We start from the raw sequence: 24877 nt of genomic DNA on the forward strand, positions 1-24877 counted from the left end.
GCTGGTCCTTGAGGACGGCCCTATCTATAGACGGTACCGCCACTTGTTTTGATAAGCGTGTGAGCGCCTTATCCACCCTAAGGGGTGTTTCCCAACGCGCCCTAACTTCTGGCGGGAAAGGGTATACCGCCCATAATTTTCTATCGGGGGGAACCCACGCATCATCACACACTTTATTTAATTTATCTGATTCAGGAAAAACTACGGTAGTTTTTTCACATCCCACATAATACCCTCTTTTGTGGTACTCGTAGTATCAGAAATATGTAACACCTCCTTCATTGCCTTTAACGTGTGGCCCTAATAAGGAATACGTTTGTTTATTCACCGTCGACACTGGATTCAGTGTCCCTGTCTGTGTCTGTGTCGACCGACTAAAGTAAACGGGCGTTTTAAAACCCCTGACGGTGTTTTTGAGACGTCTGGACCGGTACTAATTGTTTGTCGGCCGTCTCATGTCGTCAACCGACCTTGCAGCGTGTTGACATTATCACGTAATTTCCTAAATAAGCCATCCATTCCGGTGTCGACTCCCTAGAGAGTGACATCACCAGTACAGGCAATTGCTCCGCCTCCTCACCAACATCGTCCTCATACATGTCGACACACACGTACCGACACACAGCACACACACAGGGAATGCTCTGATAGAGGACAGGACCCACTAGCCCTTTGGAGAGACAGAGGGAGAGTTTACCAGCACACACCAAAAACGCTATAATTATATAGGGACAACCTTATATAAGTGTTTTCCCTTATAGCATCTTTTTTATATATTTCTAACGCCAATTTAGTGCCCCCCCTCTCTGTTTTAACCCTGTTTCTGTAGTGCAGTGCAGGGGAGAGCCTGGGAGCCTTCCCTCCAGCCTTTCTGTGAGGGAAAATGGCGCTGTGTGCTGAGGAGATAGGCCCCGCCCCTTTTTCGGCGGCCTCGTCTCCCGCTCTTAAAGGATTCTGGCAGGGGTTAAATATCTCCATATAGCCTCCGGAGGCTATATGTGAGGTATTTTTAGCCAAAATAGGTATTCATTTGCCTCCCAGGGCGCCCCCCTCCCAGCGCCCTGCACCCTCAGTGACTGCCGTGTGAAGTGTGCTGAGAGGAAAATGGCGCACAGCTGCAGTGCTGTGCGCTACCTTTAGAAGACTGAGGAGTCTTCTGCCGCCGATTCTGGACCTCTTCTTACTTCAGCATCTGCAAGGGGGCCAGCGGCAAGGCTCCGGTGACCATCCAGGCTGTACCTGTGATCGTCCCTCTGGAGCTGATGTCCAGTAGCCAAGAAGCCAATCCATCCTGCACGCAGGTGAGTTCACTTCTTCTCCCCTAAGTCCCTCGTTGCAGTGATCCTGTTGCCAGCAGGACTCACTGTAAAATAAAAAACCTAAGCTAAACTTTTCTAAGCAGCTCTTTAGGAGAGCCACCTAGATTGCACCCTTCTCGGCCGGGCACAAAAATCTAACTGGCTTGGAGGAGGGTCATAGGGGGAGGAGCCAGTGCACACCACCTGATCGGAAAGCTTTACTTTTGTGCCCTGTCTCCTGCGGAGCCGCTATTCCCCATGGTCCTTTCAGGAACCCCAGCATCCACTAGGACGATAGAGAAAAATAAATAAATGTTCCAGGGCCCAGCTCATCTCTCTGTGTCTCAACAGCACTTAATGCAAGGCTTTCTGCACCAAGGAAAATTAATATACATACATGGCTGAGAAACACAGAAGAAAGGCAGAAAAATTAAGCAATGTATTTTGTAACAATTATCTGAGGGTTTGTGCAGTCCAAATGAATGTCACATGATGGTAGGAAATACTTAGAATCTGGGATTACAGACTGTGTAGCAGTCTCACATTGTTTTCACCTGTTTCTTATTTTTCTTATTTTCTAGTTACACAAACTTGGTTGTGTCCAGTAATTTTAAAGATCAAGTGAATAACCCAGAAGTGAAGGTCCGAGGGTCCAACATCATCATTAATCAAGTAATCAACAAGCTGCGACTCTTTATACAGGTATGAATCCCATCTGTTAGACATAGCTAGCCTGTGCTGGGACTTGTAGTTCACCACTACAGTAAGTCTGCTCTTCATCATATTTGCTGTATGAATGGCTGCAGTGGGCACGTGCATTACTATTAGTGGGTTACGTCCGTCTAGCTGTACAGTATATGAATGCATGAAGGAGATAACAGCTGGACCTTGGTCAGTAAAGAGGTGTTCAAGTCATTTGCCCAGTTTAAACTATTTAATATTTCTCTTGCGTCACCCACCTACATGTCAGGTCACCTGAGATAACCTGCCCAGTTACTGTTGGGAAAGGGAGAAAAAAGCCCTATTGTAAGCGGATATTTTTGCTGCCCAAGCACGTCTTCTCACTTCCTCCTATACCTCAATAGGTTATTGCCTGAGATAGCGTTTTCTTTTTCATGCTTTCCTTCATTGTTTGTTTTTTCAATGTTTAAAGTTTTTTTTTTTTTTATCTGTTTTTTTATCTGTATTTTTTTAGCCTATAATTTATTTATTTTTTAATTAGTGGAAAAGAAAGTCCAAGTTTGTACTTTTAGTTCCTCTGCTTTTCTCCATTCAAACACCAGCATTACCGGCTATGCATGTGGGTATCCATGGGGGTGAGGAGTTGAGTTAGCTCTTACTGCCATTGGCTCTTTGTCATCTGTGAGTGGAGCGATACTCAACTCCCCAGATTATATTAGATACTGGTCATTGTTTTCAGAAATTGCACAAGAAGTGATTATCGCGGTGATAATAATTCACAATTATTGATACACTTTAATAAATACGTCCCTACACCAGGCATCTGACTTCCCCAGATACACTGTAACTATGGTACATGCATATTATTCCTAGCAGAGTTATTATATTGCTACCACAGTCCTCTAGAACAGTAGCTGGTAAAGTTGGAAAACAACACAGACCATCCAGTACAATCTTTCAGTGACACCTAAGAGACCAGAACGTTTCTGTAATAAACTCAGATGAGACCTAAGCCAACCAGTCAAAGCAAATCACCTTCACGGTCCTGTGTCATTTGCTCCCCTGGAGCTGCTCCACTTTATCACCACAAAGCCTTTGGATAAGGAATCAACTGGAAAAAAAATATAAAGGGTCTTGTAGCTCTGTGTATTTGATTAGGCCTGTTTTATGGACACATATGAGTCAGTTCTCTAAAATGACGATGACTGGGAGAGGAGCAATGTGGGCCGTGGTGCTGGTTATTTTTTTACGAGGTACAGGTAGCTTCATATAGTAGGAAATCTCAATAGTTTTTATGTGAGATCAAGTGGCTCAGTGGGTGGGGTGTTTGGCTGGGATACAGCAGGTTGTGGGTCCTGGGTGTGGCAGTATATTGAAATGTGTTATTTAATGAGAAGTATTGTGGCTCAATTGTGGTAAACTCTCAGACTGAGTGCATGAATGTGGTATAAAGATGATTTGTGTCCCTTTTCTTGCAGTATTCTATAAATGTGTTTTTATATATATATATATATATATATATATATATATATATATTTGGAACACAATCTCCCTTATTGCCCTATATTAAAAAATATGTGAATAAGGATTTATGGGCTGCCTTATTCCACTAGGTTCTCTGCTAGTCGGAACCAAGACACACAACAAACACAACAATAGTGAAATTGGCGCCCTAGGAGAGATATACTTCTAACCCGTCTTTTGTTAGTATCACTTTCAATGTATCTTACAGAGAGCATAAAATACACAGTGAATTCCAATATACAGATTTTTTATTAAAACATTGCTAAAATGTCAATAATGTCCTTATATCCTTAAGCTAGGTACACATTATACAATTATCTGCCAGATCTGGCTGGTTGTAATGAAAACCTGGTAATGGATGAGAGCAAATGACAATCAACCATTTGCTCCCAAACACTGGAAATTGGACAAAACCTGTCGTTCAGACAAATTGGTTAAACACAAATTTAACCAACTTGGATGAACAACTGTTTTTTTCCGTTTTGCAGTGTTTGGTAGCAAATGGTCAATTGTCATTTGCTCTCATCCATTACCAGATTTTCATTACAACCAGCCACATCTGGCAGATAATTGTATAGTGTGTACCTAGCTTTAGATGCATTAACAGATGACAGCCTCTTCACATTACATGGAGGTTTGATTTCTCATAGATAAACAGATTGCTTCTTTCATGAGATCCTCCTTCCAATGATACAGGTTAGAGGTTACATCAAAACATAATAGAATACCCAGGGTATTCTATTATGATGTAACCTCCAACTAACAAAAGAGGGGTTAGGAGTATACCTCCCTTAAGGTGGGTACACACTGATAGATATATCTGCCGATTACTTGATCAGCAGATATATCAATGGACGGATCAGGCAGTGTGTTGAGCATACACACTGCCCGATCCGTCGGGAACTGACGTCATGAACTGGGCGGGCGTGTACACACACCCGTCCAGTTCAGCTGTCAATCACCGACGGCTGTTGCAGCATGTGTACGGGTGGTCAGCCGACCGCCCGTACACACACACAGCGACGCGCCAATATATCGGTAGATATATTGGCCGTCGGCTGTGCTGTGGGGCCGACGCGATACGTCTGTGAACAACGGAGTTCACAGACATATCGGCCGTACACACTGGCCGACGGACCCGCGATATATCGGCCATTCAAGAGAGCGGCCGATATATCGCCCAGTGTGTACCCACCTTTAGGGCGCCAATTTCACTATTGTTGTGTTTGATATATATATATATATATACTGTGTATATGTGTGTGTGTGTGTGTGTGTGTGTGTGTGTGTGTGTGTGTGTGTATGTATATATATATATATATATATATAGTGTGGGAAGGGGCATCATAGCATGGGCTTTCCCTGGTATCAATTATGTCATGCCTCTTCCCCATGAGGCATGCGCCTTATGTCCCTATTGGAAAACATGGAAGGAGGTGGGGGCACCAATTCTCTTTCTGGCACAGGCAGTGTCGGACTGGGGCATGAAGGGCCTACCGGGGGAATGCAGTGGTAGGGGCACATGCATAGGGGTGTGGCCAGCCACCACATTCGTTTATATAACCATTAGAGTGCATGGCCTGGGGCCCTTAAGATATATATACAGTCAATATTGCTAGTGCATGCATGATAATGTAGCAGATTAATAACAGCAATGCATGATAGAAAATACACCATAGTCCTGTGCATTATAATGGAACATATGCATAATGTATAATTCAAGTGCACAGTCTGAACCTTTTCCCTAGAGTGGGGGAGGGGTATAGTTTAGCCCACCGGGAGGTTTTTTTTTTTTTCTACCCCCTGTGGGCCTGTCCGACCCTTCGAACAGGGCACCAGTCTAGTTACGGCTCTGGGAGCATTGATTGACTCCTACCCCTTTGTCTTCTTTCTGTGCCCTCTCATCAGTTAAGAGCATTTCCATGCTGACAGTGCAGTGTTTGTAACAGAAAGTAGAAGCACACTGTGCTCTGGTACCTGTACTGCACAGTACCATTGGCCGGCACCTGTACCAGTGACACACGATTAAAAGCAGATGTCAGGTACAGATGAAATGAGCCATTTTTTAAATTCCTGTTTTCACATTGTATTATACATATATGTTTTCTACTGTAAATGGTGTACTTTAAATAATTACAATTATGTGGTATTTATACATTTATCAGGGGCTAAATGTCACAATTCAGGTAATTTTAGCCCCTCCCCACAAACACCTGAATGCTGGAGATTATCTCTCCATCCTGTCCGCTTCACTAGGGTGTGGGAGATCTGCCTACTCCTCCAGGGGTGCCGGGGGCTACCCAAAAAATCGTGAACCTCCCGCAACATCCATGAGAGTAGTCAAATATGCTTATATGAAGTTATTGCACAAATATATTGCTATACATTTTAGATTTTGAATTGCATAAATCATACTGTGGTAATGTGAGACTTGATTCACGATAAGGTACCATTAATTATATAATTGGGCTATGGTTATTATCTTTTACAGGTACCTAAATTACACATATCAATATATAGGATATCTTGAACAGTTGCAGCTGATATCCTATGGTTGTATGCTTGTGATTATTCATGCACATAGAGGTCCCCTGAGATCAATCTCTTCAGTATTTTAGGTTTATGTTATTGAGAATTCTCATACAAGTGGATCTTTTATAATGTATCCCTGCTCAGCATAATGGGCAATAACTTTAACCCTGATATAAGACCAAGAATATATAATGAAATTATTTTTGACATACAGTTTTTTATTAATAATTCTTGTGTATGTGTTTCTTGTGAAACCCTTTTTCAGTGATTTCAAAGTTAAATTTTAAATATAGTATATAGAAGAGTGCCCCAGAAAAAAAAGATATTTTATTACTGTCAGTCTATGGCAGTGGTTTCCAAACTTTTTTGAATCACGGCGCCCTGGAATATCAGAATTTTTTTCACGGCACCCCTAGGTCAAAAATTTCTTATTGAGAAATTTAGAAAGAAATATTACATTAAGTAGATCGCGTTTTTATGTCATACTTAGGGTCAGTTGTGTGGTGAGGGACAAGATTTGCTTCTGTTTGGCCACATATTTTATGACTGGCAGCCACCAGCACTGGTTTTGCCTATTATATTGACCATGACTAATTTGAATTGGTCCTGGACCACCAACCCAGGGCACCCCTGCAAGTGTCCCGAGGCACCCCAGGGAGCCACGGCACACAGTTTGGGAACCACTGGTCTATGGGTACTGCTCTCGGGAACACCACCAGTTAGAGATAGAATTTCTCCTTAGTATTCTATTACATGCACCTGCGATATACTGTACCAGTTTCTATGAATTTCGCTGCTTAGTGAAAACCAGTGCATCTATCCCCTCCCCCTACTTATTCTGCCTAGGTGTCCTATTTTTTTTACCTAAATTAGGCCACAAAAGTAGTACTGTGTATTCAGAAAATAAAGTTAGTTGCAATTTTGAAAGACAGTAATATTAGATAACTTATTCCACAAATAACCAAAAAACAAAAACAAAAAAACCCACTGAAATACAGTTAAGATCATTTCTTAACTACAGTATATTGACATGAAATTCAGACTGTTAGAAAATGTCGGTTTCAGAATTGCACCTACTGCAAATAACCCTTGTTTGCCGGCGGAAAGGTTAGAAAAACATTAACCACTTAACTGGCATGGTCAGATTTCATGCAACTGCGCCGTCCCACCCTGTCCCCCCGTTTTTGACGAGGAGATCCGTTCTGCAGATGTGCATAATATAATGTTTAAATATTTAAAAAAGTACTTTTTCAACTTTATTAAATAAAATAAATTTTAAAAAACAATGTTGTTAATGCTTTTGAAGGGAAAAATCATCAGTTAAGTGGTTTTAAGCAATAAATGTAGCGGTAGGAGGAAATATACGCAGTCAAATCGCTATGGTAAAGGAGAGCTGGCCATACACGCTTCTGCTGATGGTCATTGCTTGTATTTTATAGCAAGCCGGCTTATGGGTTTGTGTAATAGAGGTAAAAACCCCAGTGAAAAGGTCTATGCATCTAACAAATAAAACTGTTTATATTATATTAAAAAAAATTAAACTTGCAGCTCAGCTTCATTTGGTATTTTGTAACATTATCTCATTTTGTTATATTAAAAAAGAGTAAAACAGGAGCACTTCTGTCACAGACCACAAACCTGCAAATCTCATGCAGAGGATCTGTGCAGACCATCATCACATAGCGGAATGGTAGAGTGCTACTATGCTTATCCCTGCCAGAAGAATTGGTGCATTTGTCCGTATAATTATATTCACTGCACGTCTGCATCTATCTGCTTCCAAATAATGACTCCCTACACTGAGCCACCCTGTCCACAGCCAATGAGCAATTACAGATGGAGCAGACTTCAGTGCACATTTTGTGTAGACTTTCTGCAACATTTGAAAGTTATACTCTTTCACTGTCTTGTAAAACGTTATTATAATAAAGAAATGTATCTAGCAGAGGAGCCTCATGAGATAAATGTTGCAGTATAGAAAGCCTGCTCCATCTGTTTGTCATCCACGCTACACTAAAGTCAGATCGTTCTGCTGATAACCATGTCGTTACTCCTTCCCCTATGCAGAAAGGAATCCTAGTCCCAGAGAATGCCAAATAACAATGTTTTATGTAGTTATGAGCTATTGATGAGCACCGTAAAACAGAATGATATAATAATTTTACTGGTCGTATCAAGCATCTTGACACGGACAGCCTCAGGTCCGTTCCACACGTTCATTCTTCCCTAGAAAAGATTAGATGGAATACTGTTAATTCAGCTGTGTTTCCCTGTCCTAACATCATAAATAGCACAGGACAGTTTGATCATAAGTTATATAAGTATCTCCTGAAACATCAAAGCTTATAAAGTATGACTGTATTTCCCTGCTGATTTTCACGCTGCTGATATGTTTCCAAAGTATATGAATATCTAATATTTCTTTTCATGTACAGTTCCTGTATTGATTCAGCTGGTTGGGGTGCAGTTGCACTGTGCTTTCCTACTTTGATGCAGTAAAACAGCTGGAGAGAATGCCGGCGATCTTTTCCTGCAATGAGACTAATGTATGTTCTATCAGGCAGGTGTACTACACATGTTTGGAAACTGTACCGGGTTGACTTATACTGTGAAATATGCTCATTATGTTTATGCTAGTACCTAAAACTTGCTAACTGGCTTTCCTTTGATATAACACAGATGTACCGAAGCTACATAATTATTATACCTGGCATACAGAAATCTGATATACCAGCTGCATCATGACATGCTGTCTATCAAGTGTTTTATGCTGCTTAGAAATTAATTCAGTTGAGAATATATTTACTGGGATGTGTAATTGTATAAGCGGATTAATAAAAATTGATTGCTTGCTGTATTGCCAGGTGTGGCATGCAAGATATAGGGGGTAATTCAGAGTTGATCGCAGCAGCAAATTTGTTAGCAGTTGGGCAAAACCATGTGCGCTGCGGGGGGGGGGGGGGGGGGGGGAGGCAGATGTAACGTGTGCAGAGATGTGGGTGGGTTATTTTGTTTCCATGCAGGGTAAATACTGGCTGCTTTATTTTTACACTGCAATTTAGATTTCAGTTTGAACTCACCTCACCCAAATCTACTCTCTCTGCACATGATATATCTCCCCCCCCCCCCTGCAGTGCACATGGTTTTGCCCAACTGCTAACAAATTTGCCTCTGTGATCAACTCTGAATTACCCCCATAGTATCTTGCATGCCACACCTGGTAATACAGCAAGCAATCCTGCAGCACATAGGTCATTGTCATTGGATCAGTTTGGAAATGAAGGTTTTATAGTGCAGTCAGAGCCGGTCCTAACCAATATGATGCCCTAGGCAAGAGTTTGGCTGGTGCCCCCTAGCACCGCCACTAGTTCCGCCTCTGACCCTGCACCCCTTTCCCAGCACCATCACCCCCCCCCCCCCCCCATAGCAGTCCTTTTTTTATTTTCCTACCCCATGTAATTTAAATAAGAACAGTGTGCACATTCGGCAGCACAGCCCAAAAAGGTATGTGTTTTTGCTGGCAAGGGGCATGGCCACACAATAGAACCCCCAATTCAAATTATGCCTCACAGTAGTGCAACTTTATTCACAATTTATCATACGATAGTGTCCCTTATTCACATTACATCACACAGTAGTACCAATTTACCTTATATACGTTACTTCTCACAGTAGTGCCCCTCATTCACATAACATCATACTGAATTGCTCCTTATTCACATTACATCACACCATATTGCTCTTTATTCTCATTACACCACACCATATTGCTCCTTATTCTCATTACACCACACCATACTGCTCCTTATTCACATTACACCACATCATATTGCTCTTTATTCACATTAGACCACACAGTAGTGCCTTTTCTATACGTTACGCCACACAGTAGAGCACCTTATACACATAATGCCACACATTGGTAATGCATTTATACACATAATACCACACCGTAATGCCCCTTACACATATGACACACATTAATAATGTCCTTATAAACATAGTGCCCCTTACACATTATGCCAACCCTTATTAATGTCCTTATACACATAATTTCCCTTACACATATGCCGCACATTGTTAATGCCCTTATACACATAATGACACACACAGTGCCCCTTACACATATGTTACACATTATTAATGCCCTTATACAAATAATGACACATATTGGGGGTCATTCCGAGTTGTTCGCTCGCAAGCTGCTTTTAGCAGCTTTGCAAACGCTAAGCCGCCGCCTACTGGGAGTGAATCTTAGCTTATCAAAATTGCGAACGAAAGATTAGCAGAATTGCGAATAGACACTTCTTAGCAGTTTCTGAGTAGCTCCAGACTTACTCGGCATCTGCGATCAGTTCAGTCAGTTTCGTTCCTGGTTTGACGTCACAAACACACCCAGCGTTCGCCCAGACACAGACACTCCTCCGTTTCTCCAGCCACTCCCGCGTTTTTCCCTGAAACGGTAGCGTTTTTTCGCACACACCCATAAAATGGCCAGTTTCCGCCCAGAAACACCCACTTCCTGTCAATCACATTACGATCACCAGAACGAAGAAAAAAAACTCGTAATGCCGTGAGTAAAATTCCTAACTGCATAGCAAATTTACTTGGCGCAGTCACACTGCGGACATTGCGCATGCGCATTAGCGACTAATCGCTCCGTTGCGAGAAAAAAATAACGAGCGAACAACTCGGAATGACCCCCATAGTTCCTGGCGTGAGTCAACTGGCAGCTCTGCTAACGTTGGGTGCCTATTTTTTAGGAAAATGCATGTTATTTGCATGTGCTATGTGGTTAGGATGCACAAGAAGCTTCTGCTGATTAAAATGATATGCAGCATGCCTATATATTGTGTGTGACTGTGGCTGTATCTGCATACGAAATGCTGCACACAGAATATAGGCATGCCGTATATCATTTTAATCAGCAGAAGCTGCTTGTGCCCCTAGGCATACCAGATGCCCTAGGCAATTGCCTAGTTTGCCTATGCCTAAGGCCGGCTCTGAGTGCAGTAGTTCATTGTTTTCCAGGGGAAGGGTTCCAGAAATTAGATTTTTTAGGGCTTGATGCTGAGTTTAACACTAGACGACTGTAGCTGCTCCAGCATTGCATGCACAGTAATAACTGCGCTCGTATGCTCAAACTGTAGGTGAACGGCCCACTTTTTGTATGCTTAGTTTGGTAGTTGTCATTATCATCATGGTATGCTTGTACCAGCCCTATGCTTGGTGCAAAAAGATCCATCTGGACCAATACATATTTAAGCCTATTGTAATACCAAGTCTCTTTCTAACTCCATGTAGCCCAAAGTTATGTCAGCACGCAACTACTGGTATCCGGTCTCTAGGTCGACCACACTTAGGTCGACATGCATTAGATCGACCACTATTGGTCGACATGCATTAGGTCGACGTGGTTAGTAGGTCGACATGACAAAGGGTCGACATGAGTTTAAAATTTTATATTTTTTTTCACTTTTTCATTCTTTACGATCCACATGGACTACAATTGGGAACGGTATCCTGTGCCAAGCGCACCGGTAGCGGAGCGAGGCACCTTGCCCAAAGCATGGCGAGCGAAGAGAGCCATGCGAGGGGACACGGTGCACTAATTGGGGTTCCCGGTCACTCTACGCAGAAAATGACACCCAAAAAGTAAAAATAAACTCATGTTGACCTTTTGTCATGTCAACCTAATGCTTGTGTTGACCTATTTTAAGTGTCGACGTAGTTACTGTCAACCAATAGTGTTCAACCTAGACACTGTCAACCTAAGTGTGGCCGACCCTATGAACCACAACCCAACTACTGACCTTTGGCTACATGAGAACGTTCAGTAACTCTCCTTCAGTCACATTTGGAGATGGGACGAGAAAGCGGTATGACTCAGCATTGCCTGTACTTGTGTACTCTGGGTCCCAGACCATGTATAGTGCAAAAACATGCAAGATACACACAGATATGTGGTAATGACCTGAGATTCTGTCAGGAGAAAGAATCTAATTGGTGGAATTCAATTGTCCACAGTAATTTACTGTTGACTAATTGAACCCCTGGGGCTATACAATTAGCCCCGAACCGGTGGCACTATAATTGGGGATTATTTTCAAAGCCTCGGCAGGCTCTGAAAAAAAATGAATGATAATTAGTCCTTTTTTGCAAATCAGGCAGCAAAAACACATACAGTAGGTCCGTGAAACTATCACAGACTCTATGGGGTAAATTTACTAAAATTCGTATTTTTCCGAATGAGGTTAAAGTTCAAACACGAATGACATCGAAAGTGTAAAATTGCAACTTTTTGAATTTTTTACGACTAATTTACTAAGCTGTCGTATTCTGCATTTTCGTATTTACCGATGTCGATGTCATTCGTATTTTTTGGCAGTGTTTTACGGGAGTGAATTGTAAAACACTGCCGACATTAACACAAAGAATCTCGGTCGGATCTGTGAGATCCGTGCTGGGCTTCATTGTGCACCTTTCGTTAAAAAAAAAACATAGTTAAAAATCAAAAAAAATAAATGCGTGGGGTCCCCCTCCTAAGCAAAACCAGCCTCGGGCTCTTTGAGACGGTCCTGGTTGAAAAAATATGGGGGAAAAAATGACTGGGGTTCCCCCATATTTAATCAACCAGCACCGGGCTCTGCGCCTGGTCCTGGTTCCAAAAATACGGGGGACAAAAAGCGTAGGGGTCCCCCGTATTTTTGAAACCAGCACCGGGCTCCACTAGCCAGGTACATAATGCCACAGCCGGGGGACACTTTTATATTGGTCCCTGCGGCCCTGGCATTACATACCCAACTAGTCACCCCTGGCCGGGATACCCTGGAGGAGTGGGAACCCCTTAAATCAAGGGGTCCCCCCCACCAGCCACCCAAGGGCCAGGGGTGAAGCCCGAGGCTGTCCCCCCCATCCAAGGGCGGCGGATGGGGGGCTGATAGCCTTTTTGTAAAATGTGAATATTGTTTTTAGTAGCAGTACTACAAGTCCCAGCAAGCCTCCCCCGCAAGCTGGTACTTGGAGAACAACAAGTACCAGCATGCGGTGGAAACCGGGCCCGCTGGTACCTGTTGTACTACTACTAAAAAAATACCCCAATAAAAACAGGACACACACACCTTGAAAGTATAAGTTTATTACATACATGCACACCACCAAACATACATACTTACCTATGTTCACACGAGGGTCGGTCCTCTTCTCCATGTAGAATCCATGGGGTACCTGTGGGAAAAATTATACTCACATAATCCAGTGTATATCAGTCCTCTTCTGTTCTTTTTGTAATCCACGTAGTTAGCAAAATAAAAAAACGGACACCCGACCACGCACTGAAAGGGGCCCCATGTTTTCACATGGGACCCCTTTCCCCGACTGCCAGGAACCCCCCCTGACTTCTGTCTAAGAGGGTTCCTTCAGCCAATCAGGGAGCGCCACGTCGTGGCACCCTCCTGATTGGCTGTGTGCTCCTGTAGTGTCTGTCAGGCAGCACACGGCAGTGATACAATGTAGCGCCTATGCGCTCCATTGTAACCAATGGTGGGAACTTTGTGGTCAGCGGTGAGGTTACTTTCGGTCAACCGCCGACCGCAAAGTTCCCACCATTTTTTTTTATTTTGCAAAGTACGTGGATTACAAAAAGAACAGAAGAGGACCGATCTACACTGGATTATGTGAGTATAATTTTTCCCACAGGTACCCCATGGATTCTACATGGAGAAGAGGACCGACCCTCGTGTGAACATAGGTAAGTATGTACGTTTGGTGGTGTGCATGTATGTAATAAACTTATACTTTCTCTGACGTCCTAGTGGATGCTGGGGACTCCGTAAGGACCATGGGGAATAGACGGCTCCGCAGGAGATTGGTCACATCTAAAGAAAGATTTAGGTCTATCTGGTGTGCACTGGCTCCTCCCCCTATGACCCTCCTCCTAGCCTCAGTTAGATTTCTGTGCCCGGCCGAGCTGGATGCACACTAGGGGCTCTCCTGAGCTCCTAGAAAGAAAGTATAGTTTAGGTTTTTTATTTTACAGTGAGACCTGCTGGCAACAGGCTCACTGCAGCGAGGGACTAAGGGGTGAAGAAGCGAACCTACCTAAGTGGTGGTAGCTTGGGCTTCTTAGGCTACTGGACACCATTAGCTCCAGAGGGATCGCACACAGGACCCGACCTCGTCGTCCGTTCCCGGAGCCGCGCCGCCGTCCCCCTTACAGAGCCAGAAGCAAGAAGATCCGGAAAATCGGCGGCTGAAGACTTCTGTCTTCTCCAAGGTAGCGCACAGCACTGCAGCTGTGCGCCATTGCTCCTCATGCACACCACACACTTCGGTCACTGATTGGTGCAGGGCGCTGGGGGGGGGGCGCCCTGAGCAGCAATATTAACACCTTGGCTGGCAAAACTGACACCATATATAGCCCAGAGGCTATATAGGTGTAAATTACCCCAGCCAGAATAACACAAAAAGCGGGAGAAAGCCCGCCGAAAAAGGGGCGGAGCCATCTCCCTCAGCACACTGGCGCCATTTTCCCTCACAGCTCCGCTGGAAGGATCGCTCCCTGGCTCTCCCCTGCAGTCCTGCACTACAGAAAGGGTATAAAAGAGAGGGGGGGCACAAATTTAGGCGCAGTATAATATATATATGCAGCTATAAGGGAAAACACTCTTTATAGGTGATATCCCTTCTGTATATAGCGCTCTGGTGTGTGCTGGCATACTCTCTCTCTGTCTCCCCAAAGGGCTTTGTGGGGTCCTGTCCTCTGTCAGAGCATTCCCTGTGTGTGTGCTGTGTGTCGGTACCGCTGTGTCGACATGTATGATGAGGAAAATGATGTGGAGGCAGAGCAAATGCCTGTACATGTGTTGTCGCCCCCTGAGGGGTCGACACCTGTGTGGATGGACTTATGGAAGGAATTACGTGACAGTGTCAGCTCCGTACATAAAAGGTTTGACGACATAGGACAGCCGGCTACTCAGCTTGTGACTGTTCCAGCGTCTCAAATGTCATCAGGGGCTTTAAAACGCCCGCTACCTCAGATGGCAGACACAGATGTCGACACGGATACCGACTCCAGTGTCGACGACGATGAGACTAGTGTACCCTCCAATAGGTCCTTCCGTTACATGATTGAGGCAATGATAAATGTATTACACATTTCTGATAGTACCCCAGGTACCACAAAAAAGGGTATTATGTTCGGTGAGAAAAAACTACCAGTAGTTTTTCCTGCATCTGAGGAATTAAATGAGGTGTGTGAGGAAGCCTGGACTTCCCCCGATAAGAAATTGATAATTTCTAAACGGTTATTGGCAGCGTACCCTTTCCCGCCAGAGGATAGGTCACGTTGGGAAACGTCCCCTAGGGTAGATAAAGCGCTTACACGTTTATCAAAACAGGTGGCACTACCGTCTCCGGATAAGGCCGCCCTAAAGGATCCTGCTGATAGAAAGCAGGAGGCTACCCTAAAAGCTATATATACACACACGGGCATTATATTGCGACCAGCGATTGCATCAGCATGGATGTGCAGTGCTGCTGCTGCGTGGTCAGATTCCCTGTCGGATAATATTGATACCCTGGATAGGGACACTATTTTGCTGACAGTAGAGCATATAAAGGACGCTGTCTTATACATGCGTGATGCACAGAGGGATATTTGCCGGCTGGCATAAAAAATAAGCGCAATGTCCATTGCCGCCAGAAGGGGGTTATGGACTCGGCAGTGGTCAGGTGATGCCGATTCGAAAAGGCACATGGAAGTTTTGCCTTATAAGGGGGTGGAACTGTTTGGGGATGGTCTTTCAGACCTCGTTTCCACAGCTACGGCTGGGAAATCGACATTTTTGCCACAGGCTACCCCACAGCAAAAGAAGGCACCGTATTATCAAGTACAGTCCTTTCGGCCCCATAAACACAAGAGGGCTCGAGGCGCATCCTTTCTGCCGAGAGGCAAAGGTAGAGGGAAAAAGCTGCAGCATACAGCCAGTTCCCAAAAGCAAAAGTCCTCCCCCGCGTCCGGTAAGTCCACAGCATGACGCTGGGGCTTCACAGGCGGATCCGGGTACGGTGGGGGCCCGTCTCAGAAATTTCAGCACACAGTGGGCTCTCTCACAGGTGGATCCCTGGGCCCTTCAAGTAGTATCTCAGGGGTACAGGCTGGAATTCGAGACGTCCCCCCCCCCCCCCCCCCCCCCCGCCGTTTTCTAAAATCTGCCTTACCAGCAACTCCCTCTGCCAGGGAGGCAGTGTTGGTGGCTATCCAAAAACTGTATTCACAGCAAGTGATTGTCAAGGTACCCCTCCTTCAGCAAGGGAAGGGTTACTATTCCACAATGTTTGTGGTACCGAAACCGGACGGTTCGGTGAGACCCATCTTAAATTTTAAATCCTTGAACACTTATATCAAAAGGTTCAAGTTCAAGATGGAATCGCTCAGGGCGGTTATTGCGAGCCTGGACGAGGGGGATTACATGGTCTCCCTGGACATCAAGGATGCGTATCTGCATGTCCCCATTTACCCTCCTCACCAGGAGTACCTCAGATTTGTGGTACAGAACTGTCACTATCAGTTCCAGACGCTGCCGTTTGGGTTATCCACGGCACCGAGGGTCTTTACCAAGGTAATGGCCGAAATGATGATACTCCTTCGCAAGAAGGGAGTTTTAATTATCCCGTACTTGGACGATCTCCTGATAAAGGCGAGGTCCAAGGAACAGTTGGTGGTGGGGGTAGCACTTTCTCGGGAAGTGCTACAACAGCACGGCTGGATTCTCAATATTCTAAAGTCACAGCTGGTCCCGACGACACGTCTTCTGTTCCTGGGAATGATTCTGGACACAGACCAGAAAAAAGTGTTTCTTCCAGTGGAAAAAGCCGAGGAGTTGTCATCTCTAGTCAGAGACCTCCTAAAACCGGGACAGGTGTCGGTACATCAATGCACACGAGTCCTGGGAAAAATGTTAGCTTCGTACGAAGCGATTCCATTCGGAAGGTTCCACGCAAGGACTTTCCAGTGGGACCTGTTGGACAAATGGTCCGGGTCCCATCTCCAGATGCAACAGCGGATAACCCTGTCGGCAAGGACCAGGGTGTCGCTGCTGTGGTGGCTGCAGAGGGCTCATCTACTAGAGGGCCGCAGATTCGGAATACAGGACTGGGTCCTGGTGACCACGGATGCCAGCCTTCGGGGCTGGGGCGCAGTCACACAGGGAAGAAATCAGGAGATTTCGCTTCACATAAATATTCTAGAGCTAAGGGCCATTTACAATGCCCTAAGCCAAGCAAGGCCCCTGCTTCAGAACCAGCCGGTACTGATCCAATCAGACAACATCACGGCGGTCGCCCATGTAAACAGACAGGGCGGCACAAGAAGCAGGAGGGCAATGGCAGAAGCCACAAGGATTCTCCGATGGGCGGAAAATCATGTGTTAGCACTGACAGCTGTGTTCATTCCGGGAGTGGACAACTGGGAAGCAGACTTCCTCAGCAGGCACGACCTCCACCCTGGAGAATGGGGACTTCATCCAGAAGTCTTCCAAATGCTGGTAAACCGGTGGGAAAGACCACAGGTGGACATGATGGCGTCCCGCCTCAACAAAAAGCTAAAAAGATGTTGCGCCAGGTCAAGGGACCCTCAGGCGATCGCTGTGGACGCTCTAGTAACACCGTGGGTGTACCAGTCGGTTTATGTGTTTCCTCCTCTGCCTCTCATTCCCAAGGTACTGAGAATAATACGAAGGCGAGGAGTGAAAACTATACTCGTGGTTCCGGATTGGCCAAGAAGAGCTTGGTACCCGGAACTTCAAGAGATGCTTTCAGAGGACCCTTGGCCTCTGCCGCTCAGACAGGACCTGCTGCAGCAGGGGCCCTGTCTGTTCCAAGACTTACTGCGGCTACGTTTGACGGCATGGCGGTTGAACACCGGATCCTGAAGGAAAAGGGCATTCCGGAGGAAGTCATCCCTACCCTGATCAAAGCCAGGAAGGATGTCACCGCAAAACATTATCACCGCATTTGGCGGAAATATGTTGCTTGGTGTGAGGCCAGGAAGGCCCCAACGGAGGAATTTCAACTGGGTCGATTCCTGCATTTCCTGCAAGCAGGGGTGACGTTGGGCCTCAAATTGGGGTCCATTAAGGTCCAGATTTCGGCCCTGTCGATTTTCTTCCAGAAAGAACTGGCTTCACTGCCTGAAGTTCAGACTTTTGTCAAAGGAGTTCTGCGTATTCAGCCTCCTTTTGTGCCCCCAGTGGCACTTTGGGATCTCAATGTGGTTTTGGAGTTCCTGAAATCACATTGGTTTGAACCACTTAAGACTGTGGATTTGAAATATCTCACGTGGAAAGTGGTCATGCTGTTGGCTCTGGCTTCGGCCAGGCGTGTGTCAGAATTGGCGGCTTTGTCCTATAAAAGCCCTTATCTGATTTTCCATATGGATAGGGCAGAGTTGAGGACTCGTCCTCAGTTTCTCCCGAAGGTGGTATCAGCGTTTCATTTGAACCAGCCTATTGTGGTGCCTGCGGCTACTAGGAACTTGGAGGATTCCAAGTTACTGGACGTAGTCAGGGCCCTGAAAATGTATGTTTCCAGGACGGCTGGAGTCAGGAAAACTGACTCGCTGTTTATCCTGTATGCACCCAACAAACTGGGTGCTCCTGCTTCTAAGCAGACTATCGCGAGCTGGATTTGTAGCACTATTCAGCTGGCGCATTCTGCGGTGGGACTACCGCAGCCTAAATCTGTAAAAGCCCATTCCACAAGGAAGGTGGGCTCATCTTGGGCGGCTGCCCGAGGGGTCTCGGCTTTACAACTTTGCCGAGCTGCTACTTGGTCAGGGGCAAACACGTTTGCAAAATTCTACAAATTTGATACCCTGGCTGAGGAGGACCTGGAGTTCTCTCATTCGGTGTTGCAGAGTCGTCCGCACTCTCCCACCCGTTTGGGAGCTTTGGTATAATCCCCATGGTCCTTACGCAGTCCCCAGCATCCACTAGGACGTCAGAGAAAATAAGAATTTACTCACCGGTAATTCTATTTCTCGTAGTCCGTAGTGGATGCTGGGCGCCCATCCCAAGTGCGGATTGTCTGCAATACTTGTAAATAGTTATTGTTACACAAATCGGGTTGTTATTGCGAGCCATCTGTTCAGAGGCTCCGTTGTTATCATACTGTTAACCGGGGTTCCTATCACGAGTTATACGGTGTGATTGGTGTGGCTGGCATGAGTCTTACCCGGGATTCAAAATCTTTCCTTATTGTGTCAGCTCTTCTGGGCACAGTGTCCTAACTGAGGCTTGGAGGAGGGTCATAGGGGGAGGAGCCAGTGCACACCAGATAGACCTAAATCTTTCTTTAGATGTGCCCAGTCTCCTGCGGAGCCGTCTATTCCCCATGGTCCTTACGGAGTCCCCAGCATCCACTACGGACTACGAGAAATAGAATTACCGGTGAGTAAATTCTTATTTTCAAGGTGTGTGTGTCCTGTTTTTATTGGGGTATTTTTTTAGTAGTAGTACAACAGGTACCAGCGGGCCCGGTTTTCCACCGCATGCTGGTACTTGTGGTTCTCCAAGTACCAGCTTGCAGGGGAGGCTTGCTGGGACTTGTAGTACTGCTACTAAAAACAATATTCACATTTTTACAAAAAGGCTATCAGCCCCCCATCCGCCGCCCTTGGATGGGGGGGACAGCCTCGGGCTTCACCCCTGGCCCTTGGGTGGCTGGAGGGGGGGGACCCCATGATTTAAGGGGTTCCCACTCCTCCAGGGTACCCCGGCCAGGGGTGACTAGTTGGGTATGTAATGCCAGGGCCGCAGGGACCAATATAAAAGTGTCCCCCGGCTGTGGCATTATGTACCTGGCTAGTGGAGCCCGGTGCTGGTTTCAAAAATACGGGGGACCCCTACGCTTTTTGTCCCCCGTATTTTTGGAACCAGGACCAGGCGCAGAGCCCGGTGCTGGTTGATTAAATATGGGGGAACCCCAGTCATTTTTTCCCCCATATTTTTTCAACCAGGACCGGCTCAAAGAGCTCGAGGCTGGTTTTGCTTAGGAGCGGGGACCCCACGCATTTTTTTCCTGCAAATTTAACACTTTCCCACCCCTTCCCACTGATAAACATGCACGGATCTCATGGATCCGTGCATGCCTATCAGAACACGGTAAAAAAAAGCAGGTCTGGTTTTTTTTTAGCATTTTTTTACGATTTGTATTGTTTCACGGCAGTGTTTGGCTATTGCCGGCAGTGTTTGTGAATTACACTTTTTAGTAAATTACCGAGTTCTACCAAATAACAGGCGTATTTGACCGATGGTGTATTCATTCGTAATTTTTTTCTTTAAGTTCCAAAAAAATACGAATGCCCTCATCACTGCCGTGATTTGAGTGTAGTAAATTCCCAAGATGACGCTTTGAAGAAAAAACACCATCTCGGTCAAAATCGGGAGCTTAGTAAATTTTCACCTATATGTTTTGCCCAAAAATATATTTTTTTTAGGTGAAAAAACGGGCAAATTGGATAGTCCCCCAAAACAAATTTTTAAAAATGGGAACAATTCGCAAAAAAATAAAATGTTTTAGTCCCTTTGCCCATTGTAATACCAAGTTACACTCTTGGCTAGGTTGCAACATCCATTTGATTGGGAGTGCCATCCCCAGGGACAGAAACTCCTGACAGTTGTAAATACTCAAGGCATGTTGTAAATGTACAGCATAATACATGTGTTCTGGAGGTGGTGTAGTCAACAGGTCGGCAGGAGAACAATGGTGACAGATATGATGGGGACATAATAACATTTTTATATTCTCAGAATGTTGACATTATGGTGTGACCAGTGCCAGATTAAGGTCCACATGGGCCTGGAGCTGAAATTTATGAAGGGCCTATTGTGTGCCTTAACAGTGCTCGCCGAAATGGGAATATTTAAGTGGGGATATGGGAAATGAAATGGGAGTACTGTAGCGCGTGCCAAAAAAGGGGGGAAGATCACTGAAAAGGAGTGTGTCCTTAGAAGTATATGAATTAGTGTGCCCCCTCCTCTCCTAGCCTGTATATCCGTCAGTGTGCCCCCTCCTCTCCTAGTCTTTAAATGCATCAGTGTGCCCCACCTACCCTCCTAGTCTGTATGTTGAATGTGTACTAGTGTGCCCCCCTCCCCTTCTGGTCTGTCTGTGTGTGCCCACCTCCCCTCGTAGTCTGTATGTGTATTAGTGTGTACCCCCCTCCTAGCCTATATATGCTGCATGGTTCCAGTATGGAATCCCGATGGTCATAAGATCAACGTAGGAATGCAGATAGATATATATATATATACATACAGGTATGTAAAAAATGGGTTCCGGCTGACTCGCCGACATGAAGAATACAGACAGCGAAAAGACTGACAACAGAAGACAGAAAGACACTAGTTAGACAGTAGTGAGAGACCGACAGTTAAAAGTCAGACAAAGTTAAAATAAAGACAAAGGAAAACCCGACAAGACCAACAGTCCGACAGAACAAAGACCGACAGTTCATAAGTCAGACAACAGTCATATCGACCACCCCTAAACCGACATCGCATAAATCGACAACAAAACAGACCGACAAGTCCTTCATCAGACAAGATTTATACCGAAACACAACAGACCGACAGTATATATGCAGACACACAAAAGACCGACAAAACACAAGTCAGATGTGCATTTGACCGACATGACAAAAACCCGACAGTGCATACATAGACAGTAAAAAAGACCGACAATTAATCAAACAGACCTCGATAATATCGACAAGTAAAAGACCGACAGTGTATGCATAGACAGGCAAATGATCGACAAATCATAAAACAGAAAGCAATAATACCGACACATAAAAGACCGACATCATATACCTAGACAATACATACATATAAGAGAATAAAATAATACCGGCACGCAAAAGACCGACAGATTATTAGGACATGAGCCAATATATCGATATCATAGACTTCTGAGACTTTCATTTCCCCAAGACTACCCTCCTACATACATGTCGCCGCGTACACACCTGTACCCTCAGCTCCAAATAGGTTAGACGGGTGGACGGTTGTCACCCCAACAGCCCACGGCGCTACCCTCATCCGTGGAACTACAGGTCCCAGCCACACCTGTCAGATTTACAGCTACCAAGCCCAAACCATACAGGCCAAACCCCCCACACCCCCACCCTTTCCCGCAAAGCACCCCATCCCCTCAGTCACCCCTCTTTCGTCCGTTCCCCCGCGATGTCTGGGCGCCCTGTCCTGGATGCCTCCATCGTCACCCCAGCAACGGCACCATGCCGTCTAACCTCAGACGCGCCTACGCTAACAGCGTTACCCCCGGCGCTACCCTCATCCGTGGAACTACAGGTCCCAGCCACACCTGTCAGCTTTACAGCTACCAAGCCCAAACCATACAGGCCAAACCCCCCACACCCCCACCCTTCCCCGCAAAGCACCCCATCCCCTCAGTCACCCCTCTTTCGTCCGTTCCCCCGCGATGTCTGGGCGCCCTGTCCTGGACACCTCCATCGTCACCCCAGCAACGGCACCATGCCGTCTAACCTCAGACGCGCCTACGCTAACAGCGTTACCCCCGGCGCTACCCTCATCCGTGGAACTACAGGTCCCAGCCACACCTGTCAGCTTTACAGCTACCAAGCCCAAACCATACAGGCCAAACCCCCCACACCCCCACCCTTCCCCGCAAAGCACCCCATCCCCTCAGTCACCCCTCTTTCGTCCGTTCCCCCGCGATGTCTGGGCGCCCTGTCCTGGACACCTCCATCGTCACCCCAGCAACGGCACCATGCCGTCTAACCTCAGACGCGCCTACGCTAACAGCGTTACCCCCGGCGCTACCCTCATCCGTGGAACTACAGGTCCCAGCCACACCTGTCAGCCTTACAGCTGCCAACCCCAAACCATACAGGCCAAAGTCATGAGTGCAAGGCCAACCCCCCCCCCACACCCCCACCCTTCCCCGCAAAGCACCCCATCCCCTCAGTCACCCCTCTTCCGTCTGTCCCCCCGCGATTTCTGTGCGCCCTGTCCTGGACGCCTCCATCGTCACCCCAGCAACGGCACCATGCCGTCTAACCTCAGACGCGCCTACGCTAACAGCGTTACCCCCGGCGCTACCCTCATCCGTGGAACTACAGGTCCCAGCCACACCTGTCAGCCTTACAGCTGCCAACCCCAAACCATACAGGCCAAAGTCATGAGTGCAAGGCCAACCCCCCCCCCACACCCCCACCCTTCCCCGCAAAGCACCCCATCCCCTCAGTCACCCCTCTTCCGTCTGTCCCCCCGCGATTTCTGTGCGCCCTGTCCTGGACGCCTCCATCGTCACCCCAGCAACGGCACCATGCCGTCTAACCTCAGATGCGCCTACGCTAACAGCGTTATCCCCGGCGCTACCCTCATCCGTGGAACTACAGGTCCCAGCCACACCTGTCAGCCTTACAGCTACCAAGCCCAAACCATACAAGCCGAAGTCATGAGTGCAAGGCCAAACCCCCCCCACACCTCCACCCTTCCCCGCAAAGCACCCCATCCCCTCAGTCACCCCTCTTCCGTCCGTCCCCCCGCGATTTCTGGGCGCCCTGTCCTGGACGCCTCCATCGTCACCCCAGCAACGGCACCATGCCGTCTAACCTCAGACGCGCCTACGCTAACAGCGTTACCCCCGGCGCTACCCTCATCCGTGGAACTACAGGTCCCAGCCACACCTGTCAGCTTTACAGCTACCAAGCCCAAACCATACAGGCCAAACCCCCCACACACACACACACCCCTCAGTAGCTATTGCTGGCGACGGGGGCCGTCCAAGATGAGATGCTATGAGTCCCGCCCACCCGCAATAGCTATTGAGAGCGTTGCGTCCAGGTATGGTGGCGACGCCGTGACTGAGTGTGCAGGGGTGGTTAGGAGAACTACAAGTCTCAGGACAGATGATAAGGGCCTGTTTCGGAGTAAGAATACTTGTCTAAGAACTGTCTGTTATGTGTAATATTATTTTTTGATAATGAATGTGTCGGTCTTATGTGTGTCGGTCTTGTGCTTACCTGACATGTGGCCTATCTGATTTTTAAATGTCTATATATGTTTTGTCGGTCTTTTGTTTGTCGGCCTTGAGCTTATCTGACTTATGTCCTGTCGGTCTTTAAAACGTCTATATATGCTTTGTCGGTCTTCAACAGTGTCTGTGTAATACGTATCTAATTGATAATTGTTGGGCTTTTTTAATGTCTGCATACACGCTGTCGATCTTCGAGAGGTCTTTTTACTTTCATTGTCTAAGTTATCTATGTCGAGGTATGATTAATGTCGAACCATAGTTTGACGGTAAAACTACATTGTCTGACAATCACTGTCGGACTAATCTTTGTCGGGAAAAATAGATTCGAACCGCTATACCACACCCGTCTAAAATGATGAACTCCTCCTTCATTTACTGTACATCCTTCAAGATGCTCACTCAAAAATGCCAACACAGTCCAAATGCAGCCACAGAACAGATTCAGTGAAGAGGGCACTCACCAACAGTTGCTTTACACAAAATTACATATTTAATTTATCAACTTGTCTTTATCACCACTCAGTAAAAGATCCAATAATTGTCATGGCAACCATAAAACCAATATGCAAATCAATGCCATCTTATCCTTATACTTAGATTAGTTCGTCAACCTCGGTCCCTCCTGGGCCGCTAGAGACATGCAAGAGAATGTTAATCAGCCATGCATCAGAAGTTAGTAAAACAGCGACTTACCCACAGAACACCACTTAAGCCATTTCAATAAAATAAAACCATACACCTGGCAGCCGGGGGTCCGTGTT

The 24877-nt window shown here is 46.2% G+C and overlaps 1 protein-coding gene and 1 long non-coding RNA gene across 4 annotated transcripts in view; one reads left to right on the top strand and one right to left on the bottom strand.

Moving 5' to 3' along the window:
* The window catches only part of LOC134909157 (glypican-5-like), a 437429-nt gene that overhangs the window by 249933 nt on the left and 162619 nt on the right, over positions 1-24877 (top strand). For all 3 annotated transcript variants that reach the window (XM_063915669.1, XM_063915671.1, XM_063915672.1), the window contains one exon: positions 1880-2000. In XM_063915669.1, coding sequence (XP_063771739.1) covers positions 1880-2000 — 121 coding nt within the window. The remainder of the gene's footprint in view (positions 1-1879; positions 2001-24877) is intronic.
* LOC134909158 (uncharacterized) overlaps positions 7269-24877 on the bottom strand; it is a 155751-nt gene continuing 138142 nt past the window's right edge. The window contains exon 4 of the long non-coding RNA XR_010175859.1: positions 7269-8261. This is a non-coding gene — a long non-coding RNA (uncharacterized LOC134909158). The remainder of the gene's footprint in view (positions 8262-24877) is intronic.

The sequence above is a fragment of the Pseudophryne corroboree genome, chromosome 4 (assembly GCF_028390025.1).
Source record: "Pseudophryne corroboree isolate aPseCor3 chromosome 4, aPseCor3.hap2, whole genome shotgun sequence".
Taxonomy (NCBI): Eukaryota; Metazoa; Chordata; class Amphibia; order Anura; family Myobatrachidae; genus Pseudophryne; species Pseudophryne corroboree.